Source organism: Mastigoproctus giganteus, chromosome 4 (assembly GCF_048544385.1).
Source record: "Mastigoproctus giganteus isolate SK-2022 chromosome 4, ASM4854438v1, whole genome shotgun sequence".
NCBI classification, from domain to species: Eukaryota; Metazoa; Arthropoda; class Arachnida; order Uropygi; family Thelyphonidae; genus Mastigoproctus; species Mastigoproctus giganteus.
The window spans coordinates 22,264,385-22,280,524 of NC_143578.1; the positions used below are offsets into that span (position 1 = coordinate 22,264,385).

Consider the following 16,140-nt stretch of genomic DNA (forward strand, 5'->3'; position numbering starts at 1 on the left):
TTTATGTGACATTAATTGGACCACTGTTTATCAACATGTAGATGAAAATATACAATAGTTTAATGAGCAATTTGGCCTAATGAATTGAACAAACCAGTGAAAATTGCGCAAATTTGTAAACAGAATAAGTGAGTTAAAACCATTGGGTATAGGTGACTTAGTCTTGATTAAGCATTTTGGGTCCTGAAGGTAAGCTGCAGATAAGGTCAAGAGGAACCTTATAGGCTAACAGAGAAATTGTTGAAAGTAAACTTTTATGTTAAATAAATTTGTATATCCCTACAAGGAATTTGTGGTTCATACAGATAATATCAGTTAGTGTATTATTCTCAAGTCAAATTGAATTTAAACATAAATCATGCCTCAGACTAGAACAGCAAAACAATAGGCTACTGCTACCTTGAGCCGTGGCTTAGGAGAGAACTGAATCTCAGTCTAATGAAATACAAAATGTGCTACTTGTGTGATGTTTGTGGACCTATGCTGAACACAACATTTTATCATGTTGTGTTCAGTATAATCATGAGAAAATTAGGCATGAATTCAGAGTTCTGATGTTCATTAATGAGAGCTTGATGTGAATGCACTTGAATGAATTAAAATTGGGGTCCATTAAGCTCTCAACTGCCCAATTCAATGCCACATTATTCACATGTGCACCAGGAAACACAGCAGCAATCCCCAAGCAGAATGTTCTGGTCCCACAGGAGGTAGTTATTGTCGGTGCCTCTATTGTCAGGAAAACAGGAAATATATTGTGCAAAAAGGATTGCTGGAATAGGACCAGAGTATGACTGCCAGAGACAAAAGTGGATAACTCTGTAGAGAAGATATCAACTTTTAAGGGCATGGAAGGTGGTACACTTGGACACTAATCATTTTAAGAGTAGAAGATCTGAGGAGTTACCTAATAAATACAGGGCAACGTTGGGAAAAAGTTGCAAGTTAGGATTAAACTTAACCCCAGGGGCTCACATCTGGTGAGTATGGGCTTGGCAAACCCAGGGTCCTGAGCTGGACATCATCATTCTTCTCTTTCTTGGTGATACCCCTCTCTCTCTCTCTCTCTCTCTCTCTCTCTCTCTCTCTCTCTCTCTCACACACACACACACACACACACACACACACATGGGGGTAACTCGGGAATTTTTTTTTTTTTTTTTTTGTTTTGGCTGGTGCAGCATAAGCCTCAGGCTTCCTTGTACCATATGACTAATAATAATAATAATAATAATAATAATAATAAGTTGAGAGCCTTGTCAATCAGTTTGGCCCTGGAGAGACCATGCAAGGCTCATGGGGGTAGAATTTTTCTCAGCATGGTATGTACTTGTTAACAGGAGTGACTGTTTTTACAGGGATGGGATACACTTAAATAGAAAAGGTGCAAAAATATTTGCTGATGCTATTCAGTGTAAGGTGGGTTGAAAAACTGATAGTTTTGGTGGGGAGGGGATTCACAGACAAATAGATTAACTAGAGCCACGGGCAGAAGTGAAAGTGACTCTTGCACTGCCTCTATTGGAACATGCAGCAGCCTGGAAAGCAAAGTGTCTGGGATTTCAATCCCTGCTAGGGATCATCATGAAACAAGTAAATACATGGACTTCTTAGGGTAACTAAGAGTAAGGTCAGGTGAACATATAGTTGCATAGACACTAATGCTAGGAGCATAGTAAATAAATTTGATAAATTTGAAGTACTGATTAACTAAGTCATCAAATGCAAATGTGGGGATGTCAGAGACATGGTATCATTCAGATTCAGACATAATGGATGCAGAATTTGAATATGGGGAGTGCAATGTGTACAGAAAGGATAGACAGGACAGGGTGGGGAGGATTATGCTCTTAGTTAAAAATCATAAAATCTAAGGCAGTGCATCTAATTGACATGGGTGGCCAGTGCAACGTTGAGTCAGTTTGATGTGACATAAGACAAGACTGGGAAAACAAAAATGAGAGTAGGAGTGTGTTATAGGCCTAATGATTGTGTTCAGTGTAATGACAACCAGTGCTTTTTTTTGTAAAAAAATAAGTGCCTGTACTCATTCTTTGCTATCAGGAAAAATTTAAAATTAAAAGGATATGAAATGTACTCTAAAATTTTTTTCCCCTAATATTGTTACTTTAGTAGTAATGTTTTTAGAATAAGAACAAGAAATTAAATATATTAATACAGTTTATTAAGCATAAATTTATTATTCAAGTATATAAAAAAAATAAGTAAAATGCGAGTAAAATAATTAAAAATAATTTCATAATAAAGTTTTTGTAGAATATTCCAAATTTTTATTAAGTTCTCATCCGACACCCTATGCTGACTTCTTTTCCTTCTCTTTGTGTGTCGGTTAGCAAATGATGTTTCCGAAGCAGCCACGAATCGACATATTTTGCTGGATCACAGTGGGTCAGCGGTGGGCCTACAGTTTTAAGAAACAGTAGTGAAGAAACTGTTTTTGTCATCAACGAAGCACTGGTTGGGCTGGAAATCAGATTCATTTGTAAAAATCTTTGTTCACATTCACTCAATAAAATTGGTATCGTACTCAGAGTGTTGGGTGCCTCTGTAGCCAGGTGGGAAAGAGCAGCAGTGCGTAGCACACGCGTCTTGGTTAGACCAGGGTTCGAGCCTGTGCCCACCAAATACAGAGGATGCAGAAAGGTCAGGGAATGACCACCATGTATTCCCGGAGCAATATGGCCTTAGTTGCTAATGCTCCTAAAAACAACAACAACATCAACATCAACTCAGAGTGTTCATCAAATTCTTCAATTCTTCTGAAACCTTCTTATCAGTTAAGTATTCCTGAAATCCATGAATTGTATCTCTTTCATTTAATTGTAATGAAATGAAACTGTAATGAAATAAAGTGAAGTTAGAAAATTGACAATTTTCTAACTTCACTTTCACCAAATAAATGTGGATAACGCACTCCTGCGAAACAACAGATGATTATTTGTCGCAGTAAAAGAAATTCACTTTTCTAATTCTCGAATGGGGTGCTTGCAATTGATTCATGGCGGTGTCCAACCTACGGCCCATGAGGAAAGTGAACTAAAACAGCATTTTAAATTTAGTTAATTATCAAAAACATTTTCTAATGAAATGTTTTGTTCAGTAAATGTAATTGTGTATTGTACTTAATAAAATTTTTGAATATTTTCAATTTTACTTTTACATGCAACAAGATATGGCAAATGTAACACACTACACAAATCTTACTTTGAATTTTTTTGAATATGGCCCCCGTACTGAAAAAAGTTGGACACCACTGCAGTAGAAGGTGGAGCAGATCCCATTGGGAATACTCCTTGATCTGCTCATTCTTGACCAGCAAGACTTCTCTGTATGTGGGACAGGTGGTCGGATAGGTTTTACCAGGTACCACTAAGTTATAGAATGCTAATCCCTTTAGCTCTCTTAATTAGCACAGCAGCACTAATTGCCTAAAGGCCAGAAATGCAAACAGGCCAAATAGAGTTAATTTTGTCCTAAATCGTTCGCTACATTAAAATTTTCTTCTCTGAACGGAAACTATTTTAAATGTAATTTCCAAGGGGAATTCAAAATAATTAAACAGAGGTCTGACTGAGTAATTTAGAATTATAAAAATGGTTATACAGTTTTATATAGAAAATATCTTAACAAGAGACAGTAAAAATGCAAATTTAGTTAAATCATTTTAAGCTTATTTGAATAGTAGGTAAACATGTGAAAAAATTTATGGAATATTATAAATATTATGGGATCCTTCCACTTGTTCAGATTACGAACCTAAAGGGGCATAAATTCAAATTAAGAAAGGACAGATGTAGAATAGATGTGCGGAAATTTGCCTTTAGCCAGCGGGTGGTTAATTGCTGGAACACACTTCCATCTGTCGTTGTGGAAGTTGATAGGTTGAATAAATTTAAGGAGGAACTGGACAGGCATTTGGAGGGAATGGTGTGATTTTTTTTTGGCTGATGCTGCATAAACTCATACACTTGCTTTCTTGCATCACATGCCACTACTACTACATGTGAAAAAATTTATGGAATATTATAAATTTCGAAGTGCATTGCATCCAAATGTCCTACATCACTGTTAATAAAAGTGCCGGTATGATGTACCATCCCAAAAAAAGCACTGACAACAACTATACAGAAAAATAGAACAGGCCAATAAATCAGAATGTCTTATAGTGGAGGATTTTTACCTTTTCAGATATTGAATGGAACTTGTCAGTAAGGCTTTTCTGTGTTTGTTGGATGACAGTTTACTACAGCAGCATGTTATAAATGCAACAAGAGAAGCAGTAGTTTTGATATGAATATCAGCAGCAGCAGTTCTTCATGCATTAAGAACCTGCAGTTAAAAGACCCTCTGGGTGGCAGTGATCACAGTGTGCTAATGTAGGATTTACTTAAAGATATAACTACTGTCAAGGTTAAAGGGAAAGGCTTTTGCTTTCATAAGGGTGACTACTGTGGTCACCCTTACATCATGTAAATTCTGTGCAGTGAGGCCATCTGATGATGGTCCCACTGTACAGAATTTAAAAAAATGTTACCAACAGTAATTTCTAAATGGAAAGCATTCAAAGACATAATCATAGAAGCTACTAGGCTTTTCCTACCAACTGAGAAATACTGTTTTAGGCTTAGACCTAAATGGATGTCAGATGAACTGATGAGACCTGTGGCATAAAAGGAAAATGTAAGGGATGCAAATAAATTATCAGGTGATACAAAAGCCTGTGGTGGATATAAGTAGTCTGTAATGAAGTCACAATGGAGGTTAGGCAAGCTAAGTCAAATTACAAGAAGTCTGGCAATGAATGCCAAGAAAAGCAAAGACTTTTTTCCTTATATTAACAGTAGAAGGGTAGCGGGGCATTGAATCACATTTCTTCACTCAGTGTCAGTGGTTTAACTGTTGATGATCCTGCTCAGTTTGCTGATAAACTAAATAGTATTTTGTATCTACATTCATGCATGAGGAGTTCTTTAGGAAGGGAACTTCTTTTGCATTGCATTCTATTGGAATGAGCAGAAGCCTGGAAAACAAGACGCAGGATATTTCAGACTGCTAGGAGTCATTGCGGTACAAGTAAACACATGGGTTGTGTTAGGGTAGCTAAGAAAAAGAACAGGTGCATGTATACTTGCGTGTACACCAATGCTAGGAGTTTGGTAAATAAATTTGATGAATTTGAGGTATTGCTCAAAGCATCAAAGGCAGATATTGTTGGGATATCAGAGACGTGGTGTCACACAGATATAAGGAATGCAGAACTGGAATTTGGGGAGTACAACGTCTACAGAAAAGATAGACAGGATAGGAAGGGAGGAGGGGTTATGATGTTAGTTAAGAAACATAAAATCCAAGGAAGTGAAGCCAGTTGACATCGCTGGACAGTGCAGTGTAGAGTCAGTTTGGTGTGACATAAGCATTGGGAGATCAAAATTGAGAGTAGGAGTGTGCTATAGGCCTAATGACTCTGATGAGTATAATAAGAAACTGTACAGGGAAATAGTGGGCCAGTAAATCAGAGAGTCTTATAATGGGGGATTTTAATTTCCCAGATATTGACTGGAATTTGTAGGTTGGTCACTCACACACTAGCAAGGCTTTTGTGGTTTTATTGAATGATTGTTTTCTATATCAGCATGTTAGGGAGGCAACTAGAGGGAGTAATACTCTTGATTTGATTAACAGTAGTGATTCTTCATGCATTAAGAATCCGCAGATAGAGGAACCATTAGGTGGCAGTGATCACAGTATGCTGAAGTGGGATTTACTTAAAGAGGTAACTACCATCAGGGGTAAAGGGAAGGGTTTTTGCTTTCGTAAAGGTGACTAAGGTGTTCTGAGACAGTATTTAAATTCTATACAGTGGGACCAACTGATAATGTTACCAACAGCAAATTCAAAATGGGAAGCATTCAAAAAACTTATCTTGGAAGCTACTAGGCTTTACGTACCAACTAAGAAATATTGTTCAAGGTTTAGGCCTAAATGGATGTCAGATGAACTAATGAGACATATGGCAGAGAAGAAAAATGCATGGGATACATATAAATTAACACGTGACACAGAAGCCTATGATAGATATAAGTTGATCTGTAACCAAGTTACAAAGGAGGTTAGGCAGGCGAAGACAGATTACGAAAAATCTTTGGCAAGGGATGCAAAGAAAAACAGCAAAGAGTTCTTTACTTATGTAAACTCTAGAAGGAAGGGGATCAATCAGATTGGTCCTCTTGATATTGACGGTCCAACTGTTGATGATCCTGTTCAGGTAGCTAACAAACTAAATGAATATTTTGCATCGACATTCAGACATGAGGAGTTATTCAGCGAGGAGAATGCCAGAGGTGTAGTAGTAGCAGTGTTGCCAACTCTTAATAATATTTCCCGCTAGCCGCATACTCAAAATCCGCTATTTTTAACACTTAACCCGCCAAATTTTTTAAATTTTCATTTGTTTGTACTTTGTAGTGAATAAAAACAAACAAACAAATAGTATATATAAATAGTTATTTATTTTCTGTTTTTAATATAAAATCAATATCTAAAAATCTAAATTAATTTCGAAATTCAATATCTCCTCATCATATGCTTCTTGTGTACCTATTTTGCGAAGCACTTCTTCAGGTAAAACAATTTTTACAACACTTTTGAGCCCGTATCGTACTGATAAGATTGCATTAACCATGCCAACACTCATTCTGTTGCGTGTTTTGTTTTTTACTAGATTTAAGTTGCTGAATATTCTTTCCACATCTGCATTGGATAATGGCAAAATTAAAATACCCAATGCAAATTGGCTAATTTCTTTAAATGGATTTTCACCGCTTGCATCTGGATATTTCTAAACTTCTGACCAAAACTTCATTGTATTGTTGATGTTTTCCCATTTAACAAGAGTAATGTTTATATACTGTTGCTCATTTTTTTCAATTTGATTCAAAAGATTTGTCTACTCTTTGTACTTCAGATAAGATAGGTTTTAAAAATAAAATTACGCTAAATTACTTTCATCTTTGAACATCGAATAAAGAAGTTGTGCAGTATAACGTTTGTCAGTCAAACGAGTTATTTCAAAATGGGCTTTTATTTCAATATACTGTTCTAAAATTCTTGTTATAGCAACTTCAATGGATAATCACCTTGTTTGACACGAATGAACTATCTTTTTCGGATCTGCACCATCGTTTATGGCACTGTATAAATATTTGAATTGATTTTGTCAGTTAGTGGATTTACTTAACCAATTATAAGTTTCAGCGATCATGAATTCTAGACTTCTAGGGAATGTTTCGCGGGTTGCATGAGATACTGCTAATTGCAAAGAATGACATACGCATTTAATTAATATCAATTTCGGTACATCGGACTTCAAATGTGTATAAACGCTATTATTAACTCCAATCATAACGCTAGCATTATCTGTCCCAGTGCCCACAAATTATTTAAATTCTGGTTTAAATTGTTTCAGCTAATTCATCATATTATTTTTGGTATATTGTAATTATGGAAGATAGATTAAATGATACTGAAAACAGACTGGCTCTGATGCCGTAGCCTAGTGGTCAGGCGCGCGGGTGCATAAGTACACGTGCCTTGAGTGACCGGGGTTCAAGCCCGTGACTGCTGAATACGGTACTGTTTCTTGTATTCTGTGTATCTTGTAAACTCCTCTGACCGTTTGGTCGTCCCGGAGTATAAACAGAAAATTTATTTAAAGGAAGTTTAAAATTTTCCAGCGTTATTTTAATTGAATTTGAAATATTTTCAGCGTTACATTGATCTAATTCTACAAGAGCTAAGAATGTAGAAACTCTTTTATCGAATTGCTCATCATAATACACAATTGCAATACCTAATAGTTTTGTTACACTAATATCGTTTGATTCATCTAGTAACAAACTATAATTTGAAAAGCCATTGAGCACTGACTATAATAAATCTTTCTGAAAGTGGGGGTGTAGGATATATTTTATAACGCCGTTGCATTTTGTTCGATGAATTTTTAAAGTTTTGGCTGTTTGATCTTGGAATGCATTCTTACATAATTCACCAAGGTGGTCTATTGCCAGTATTGACGAGTGAGCACAACAAACAAACTTAACTTTGCTTCAGCTTCCACTGTTTGTAAATTCTTGGTGGGAAAATTTACTTTAGATTGGTTGCGTGATCTATTAGGTGAAAATGGTTCTTCTACTGACTTAATATGTTTGAAAGTTTTTAAATGATTTTTAATGTTATGTCGGTAATTGGGATCGCATTTCTTGGAAGCCAATCAAATACGACGAATAAAAATTATTCAATGCCATTTCTTCGCGGTTTCAAAAAAGGCGTCATTAGAATTTTTCCCACATTTTTAGATTTGATTCAACAATTAAAGCTATGACCCAACGGTCAGGTCGTTTGACCGCGGGCATAACTACGTAAAATTGTTGGGGTTCTCCTCAGGGAAATTCCAGAATAATATAAAACCGATTCTTCGCTTTATAAAAAAAAACAACAAAAAAACTATGAAATATCCCTACTGTGTTTACGATGTATATCGATAAAACATTTCAATTATGAAATATTTTTATTGTTAATTAAATAATTACTTGAACAATTAATTTAATATTTGTTAAATAAATATTTCTTAATTTAAATGTTACATTGCCAAAATATATAAAATGCTAAACATTTATACTCTTCCCGCTAAAAAATCCGCTATCCGCTATTTCATATTTTAATCCGCTAAACCTGAAGCAATTCCGCTAAATCTAGCGGGAAAACCGCTAAAATGGCAACACTGAGTAGTAGTAGTAGTAGTTAGAAGTAGTAGTGGCACGTGATGCAAGAAAGCAAATGTATGAGCTTATGCAGCATCAGCCAAAAAAAAAAAAAAAAAAATCACACCATTCCCTCCAAATGCCTGTCCAGTTCCTCCTTAAATTTATTCAAGCTATCAACTTCCACAACGACAGATGGAAGTTTGTTCCAGCAATTAACCACCCGCTGGCTAAAGGCAAATTTCCGCACATCTATTCTACATCTGTCTTTTCTTAATTTGAATTTATGCCCCCTTAGGTTCGTAATCTGAACAAGTGGAAGGATCCCATCAGAATTCAGCGTGCTCAATCCATTCAAGGCCTTATACACCTCAATCAGATCACCGCGCAGGTGCCTAGTCTCCAGCTACTGCAATTTGCAGAACTTAAGCCTCTCTTGGTAAGAGAATCCCTTCATTCCCCTCACCAATCTTGTTGCCCTTCTCTGTACCCGCTCAAGTAAATCTAGATCCTTCCTAAAATGAGGTCTCCAGACCTGTACGCAGTACTCAAGGCGTGGCCTGACCATTGCCTTATACAGAGGGATAATCACCTCCTTTTCCCTGCTAGCAAAATTCCTATATATCATTGACAAAACCCCATGACCTGCCCTGGCAGCCTGTCTGCATTGCTCAGAGAACTTCATATCAGACTGCACAATTACTCCCAGGTCTTTTTCATTTTCTACTACCTTAAGTGTAGTACCACACAGTTGGTACGTTTCTCTGGGGTTATTTCTACCCATATGCAGTACTTTGCATTTGTCAAGGTTAAATTTCAGTTGCCACTTCTTAGCCCATCTGCCCAAATTATCTAGATCCTGTTGCAGTAGCAGACTGCCATTACTGTCATTAACAACCCTGCCAACCTTTGTATCATCTGCAAACTTCGATATTAAGCCTGATATACCTTCATCAATATCATTGATAAATATACAAAACAACAGTGGACCTAACACCGAACCCTGTGGGACTCCACTAATAACATTAGTCCAAGAAGAGCAGCACCCATTGATTACCACCCTCTGTCTTCTCGCACTTAACCATCCTTTTATCCATTGTAGCAACTTACCCTTAATACCATTCTGCTCCAATTTGTGCAATAGTCTTCCATGCGCAACAGTGTCAAAAGCTTTCCTGAAATCCAAATATATGATATAAAAATTGTTTTTTGCATCCAGTTCCTTTGTAACCACATCATAATATCCTATCAAATTTGTCAGACAAGACTTTCCCTTAACAAACCCATGCTGTGTCTGAATTATTGCTGCAGTCTTGTCTAGATGATCCTGCAATGCATCTTTAACCAGCGACTCCATTATTTTACCCGGAACAGAAGTTAAACTAACTGGTCTGTAATTACTCGTGTCACCCTTCGATCCCCCTTTGTGAATTGGGGATACATTTGCACATCTCCAGTCCGTGGGAGGCGCCTCCGTAGCCAGGTGGGCAGGAGCAGCAGTGCATAGTACACGCTTCTTCATTAGACAGGGGTTCGAGCCCGCTACCACCAAATACGGAGAATGCGGAAAGGTCAGGGAATGACCACCGCATATCCCCGGAGCAATATGGCCTTAGTTGCTAATGCTCCTAAAAAGCAAATAACAACAACCAGTCCGTGGGAACCTCCCCTGAGTCCAAGGATGCTCTCATAATTATGGCTAAGAGTTTGCTAAGTTGCCTTGCCGCCTCCTTTAATATAACTGGATAGATCCCATCCACCCCAGGTGCTTTTCTTATGTTTAACTTCAACAATTTCTCCTCCACTTTGCTTTCAGTTATTACAAAATCATTAAGTATACTGCTACAATTTGATAACCTGCCATTTTCAAACCTTAATAATTCCTCATGTGTGAATGTAGATGCAAAATACTCATTCAGTTTGTTTGCTATCTGAGCAGGATCATCAACACTCGAACCATTGATGTCAAGTGGACCAATCAGATTCATCCCCTTCCTTTTAGAGTTTATATAAGTAAAGAAATCCTTGCTGTTTTTCTTAGCATCTTTTGCCAAGGATTTCTTGTAATCTGCCTTCGCCTGCCGAACCTCCTTTGTGACCTGATTACAGATTAACTTATATCTACCATAGGCTTCTGAGTTGCTTGATAATTTATATGCATCCCATGCATTTTTCTTCTCTGTTACGAGTCTCATTAGTTCATTTGACAACCATTTAGGCCTAAACCTTGAACGATATTTCTTAATAGGTATGAAACTTTTAGTAGCTTCCACGATTAATTCCTTGAATGCTTCCCACTTAGAATTTACTGTTGGTAACATCGTCAGTTGATCCCACTGTACAGAATTTAAAAACTGTCGGAGACCACTGTACTCGCCTTTACGGAAGCAAAAACCCTTTCCTTTACCCGTGATGGTAATTAAATCTTTAAGTAAATCCCACGTCAGTACACTGTGATCACTGCCACCTAGTGGTTCTTTTATCTGCAAATTCCTAATACATGAATGATCACTGCTGATAACCAGATCAAGAGTATTACTTTCTCCGGTTGCCTCTCGAATATTCTGCTGCAGAAAACAATCATCCAATAAATCCACAAAAGTCTGACTAGTGTGTGAATGCCCAACCCACAAGTTCCAGTCAATATCTGGCAAGTTGAAATCCCCCATTATAAGACATTCCGATTTACTGCCAGTGTATTCAACTCTGGCAGTAAGCTAGATAATCTTGTAATAACAGAGTAAAGTGGAGGAGAAATTGTTGAAGATAAACACAAGAAAGGCACCTGGGGTGGATAGGATCTATCCAGTTATATTAAAGGGGCAGCAAAGGAAGTAAGCAAACCCGTAGCCATAATTATGAGAGCTTCCTTGGACTCAGGGGTGGTACCCATAGGCTGGAGATGTGCAAATGTGACCTCAATTCACAAAGGAGGATCAAAGGCTGACACAAGTAATTATAGACCTGTGAGTTTAACTCCTGTTCCCCGAAAATTAATGGAGGCACTGGTTAAAGAAGCACTGCAGGATCATCTAGACAAGACTTCAGTTATAGCTTGGACACAGCATGGTTTTATTAAGGGAAAATCTTGCCTGACCAATTTGATTGGATACTATGAAGCAGTCACAAAAGAACTGGATGCAAGGAATAACTTCGATATTATATACTTGGATCTAAGAAAGGCTTTTGATACTGTTGCACATGGAAGACTGCCGCACAAATTGGAGCAGTGTGGCATTGGAGGCAAATTGCTGGTATAGATAAAGGGGTGGTTGAGGGGAAGAAGACAAAGAGTGGTAATCAATGGACACTGCTCATCAGGGTTCAGTGTTGGGTCCATTATTGTTTTCTGTATTTATAAATAATATTGATGATGGTATATAAAGCTTAATGTCCAAGTTTGCAGACGATACAAAAGTTGGCAGGGTTGTTAAGGACACTACTGATGCTATGCTGCTGCAACAGGATCTGGAAAGGTTGAGCAGATGGGTTGAGAGGTGGCAAATGAAGTTTAACATTGACAAATGTAAAGTATTACATATGGGAAACAGCAACCCCAGAGCAACGTATCAACTCTGTGGTACTACACTGACAATGGTAGAGAATGAAAAGGACCTGGGGGTAATTGTGCAGGCAGATATGAAGCTTTTTGAGCAGTGCAGATGGGCTGCAAGAGTAGCTCATGGTGTCTTGTCAATGATATACAGGAATTTTTCTAGCAGGGTAAGAAGGTGATTATTCTCTTGTATAAGGCAATGGTCAGGCCACACCTAGAGTACTGTATACAGGTATGGAGGCCTCCTTTCAAGAAGGATGTAGAGCTGCTGGAACGAGTACAGAGAAGGGCAACAAGATTAGTGAATGGAACAAAGGGTTGCTCTTACAAAGAAAGGCTTAAGTTTTGCAAATTACAATGTCTGGAAACTAGGCACCGTCAAGGTGATCTGATAGAGGTGTATAAAGCCTTGAATGGTTTGAGCATGCTCAATGTTGATGGGATTCTTCCTCTTGCTCAGAAACCTGAGAGGGCATAAATTCAAATTAAGGAAAGACAGATGTAGGATAGATGTAAGGAAATTTGCCTTTAGCCAACGGGTAGTTGGTTGTTGGAACAGACTTCCATCCCTTGTTGTGGAAGTTGATAGCCTAAATAAATTTAAGGCTCAGCTGGACAGGTATTTCGAATGAACAGAGGGGTGATGTGGAAGTTTTTTTTTTTTTTTTTTCCAGCTGATGCTCCGTAAGCTTGCTTTCTTGCATCATATACCTCTACTAATGCTAATGCTAAGTTCATCAGAATCTAACAGAGAGCTAAATGATTCTGTGATAACTGAGAGGAACATTCCAGAGAAATTGTTGAAACCTAACATGAAAAAGGCACCTGATGAATGGGATTTATCTAATTATATTAAGCGAGGCAGCAAAGTGGGTAAGCAAACCCTTAGCCATAACAAGAGCATTTTTGGGTTCATGAGATATCCCTATGGAATGGAGATGTGCAAAGATTACTCTAATTCATAAAAGGGGATCAAAAGGTGCCATCAGCATTTACAGACCTTTAGCTTAACTTCTGTTTTAGGGAAAATAGCAGTCACTGGTTCAAGAACTAATGCAGAACCATCTAATCAGGAATGCAATTATACTGAATCACAGCATGGATTTGTTAAGGGGCGATCTTGTCTGATGAATCTGGATACTATGATGCAGTAACAATGGAATTGGATGAAAAAAAAAAATTTCATGTGATATACTTGGAATTTAGGAAACCTTTTGATGGTGTTGCACAAATTGGAGCAGTGTGGCATTGAGGGCACATTGCTGCTCTGGATAAAAGGATGGTTGAGTGGGAGAAGACAGAGTTGTTATTAATGGACACTGCTCTTCATTGACTAATGTTATTAGTGGAGTTCTCCAGGGTTCAGTGCTAGCCCATTGTTGTTTTGTATATTTATTAATGATATTGATGAAGGTATATCAGGCTTAATGTCTAACTTTGCAGTTGATACAAAGGTTAGCAGGGTGGTCAATATTAGTAATCAGGATAAGCTGACAAGATCTAGAAAACTTAGGCAGATAAAGTTTAACGTTGACAAATGCAAGATACTGCATATTGGTAGCAGTAATCCCAGATTAACATACCAAGTTTGTGGTACTACATTAAGGGTAGTGGAAAACATAAAAGATCTGGGGATAATTGTGCTGTCAGATATGTTCTCTGAGTAATAATATAGACATGCTTCCAGGACAGCTTGTGGTTTATGATATACAGGAACTTTTCTAGCTGATATAATGAGGTGATTATCTTATTGCATATGGCAATGGTCAGGCTGCATTTTGAGTACTGCATACAGGTCAGGAGGCCTCAAATGTTAGGAAGGATGTAGATCTGCTGGAATTGGTGCAGAGAAGGACATCGAGATTGATCAAGGGAATGAAAGGGTATTCTTACCAAGACCACCTTTTTGTTCCCTTGACCAACCTTTGGTTTCATTACTAGGCACCTGTGAGGTGATCTGATTGAGGTGTTTGAGGTTTTGAATTGATTGAGAAAGCTCAATGTCATTCTTCCTCTTGCTCAGACTATACACACGCATGAGGAGGCATAAATTCAGATTGTGGATGATTGCAGGATAGATAAGCAGAAGTTTGCCTTTAACCTGTAGCTGGTTTATTGTTTTAATAAACTTCCATCTGTTCTGGAAGTTGGTCAATTTGAAGAAATTCAAAGAAGAACTAGACAATTATTGGCATAGATGGTTGGGTGATGTGAGAGGGTTTGTTTTGTGGCTGGTGCTGTATAATTTTGCTTTTTTACATCATATGCCACTATTACTAATAATAATAACAACACTGTTTGAAAATAAATAGCAAATTAAAACAATGTAGTGGTTTTCATTGAATAAATTACATTAAAATAATGCAGTGGTCTTCTATCTCATGCTTAATGTAGACTAAATGTTCATGCTTAACTGTCCTTGCTAAACTGCTAACAATAGCAGGCATGTAGGTTTTATATATACAGAGAAATGATCGTGTATATTGTAATTTATTAAAAAGAAAATCCAGTATAATAAATAAATAAATATGCAGTACAAATAATAATTAAAAACTGTTTTTCATGTAATGAGTTGTATGAACTTTTCAGTTACCCTGTATTACTCCAAATGCACAAAACAAAGTAGACATCAAATGTCAAAGAACCTAGTAATGGACTTTGTGGTAAATTAGTCTTATGTTTTTTTTTTATTATAATAGATTATTTATTTATTTATTTTTGCTTGGTAGTAAAAATTTTCTTTGTTTTTACTGCCATCTTCCCTTAAGTACTTAAATAAAAGTGCATTTTGCATTTATGAAATGTAATAATACTAATGAAAATAAGATGAAGTTTCTGTCATTTATTTTCTGATACTTTTGCTTTGCTTTGCTTTTATTTTGGTAGGAAGGTGTAATGTCTTGGACACTGTGGAATACAGTAATTTCTAAAAATGGTTTAACTCTTCTGCATGAACATGCATTGTATGGCTCAGTTAATCCTGTGGAACAGGCAATCTGGTTGGTAGCTTTATTTGTTTACTTTTAAAATAAATTAAATTTACATCTATTTCTTTAGGTATAAAAATTTATTGTGATTATTTCTTTAACAAATATGGTGAAAGTTGTAAAAGTTATATCCTAAACAAAATTAACCACGGCAAACTTCGAAAATGTTTACCTGTGAAACTACGTTATGAACATTTTTTACGATGCCAGAACTTCCAGTATGACTCTCTTCAGGCGCCTCCGTAGCCAGGTGGGAAGGAGCAGCAGTGCATAGCACACGCTTCTTGATTAGACCGGGGTTCGAGCCCGTCGCCACCAAATATGAAGGATGCGGAAAGGTCAGGGAATGACCACCGCATATCCCGGAGCAATATGGCCTTAGTTGCTAATGCTCCTAAAAACCAAACAACAAACAAAGAAACAACAACAACAACAACATGACTCTCTTCGTGATTCAATTAGTTAATTCAATTAGTGATTCTAAAGAAAAAAGGTCAGGTTACCCCCCCCTCCACTATTAGCATTACCATTAGCATTAGTAGAGGCATATGATGCAAGAAAGCAAGCTTATTCAGCATCAGCCAAAAAAAAAAAACCACTCCCATTTCACCCCTCCATTCACTCGAAATACCTGTCCAGTTGAGCCTTAAATTTGTTTAGGCTATCAACTTCAACAACAAGTGATGGAAGTCGGTTCCACCAACCTACCACCCGCTGGGCAAAGGCAAATTTCCGCACATCTATCCGACATCCGTCCTTCCTCAATTTGAATTTATGCCATCTGAGCTGATTATTCTGAGCAAGATGAAGAATCCCA

General features: G+C 37.3%; 1 protein-coding gene across 1 annotated transcript in view; it reads left to right on the forward strand.

Annotated features, from left to right (window-relative positions):
* The window catches only part of LOC150086460 (uncharacterized), a 152,812-nt gene that overhangs the window by 59,063 nt on the left and 77,609 nt on the right, over window positions 1–16,140 (forward strand). The window contains exon 5 of the mRNA XM_090372173.1: window positions 15,223–15,335. Within this exon, the coding sequence (XP_090228299.1) occupies window positions 15,223–15,335 (113 nt within the window). The remainder of the gene's footprint in view (window positions 1–15,222; window positions 15,336–16,140) is intronic.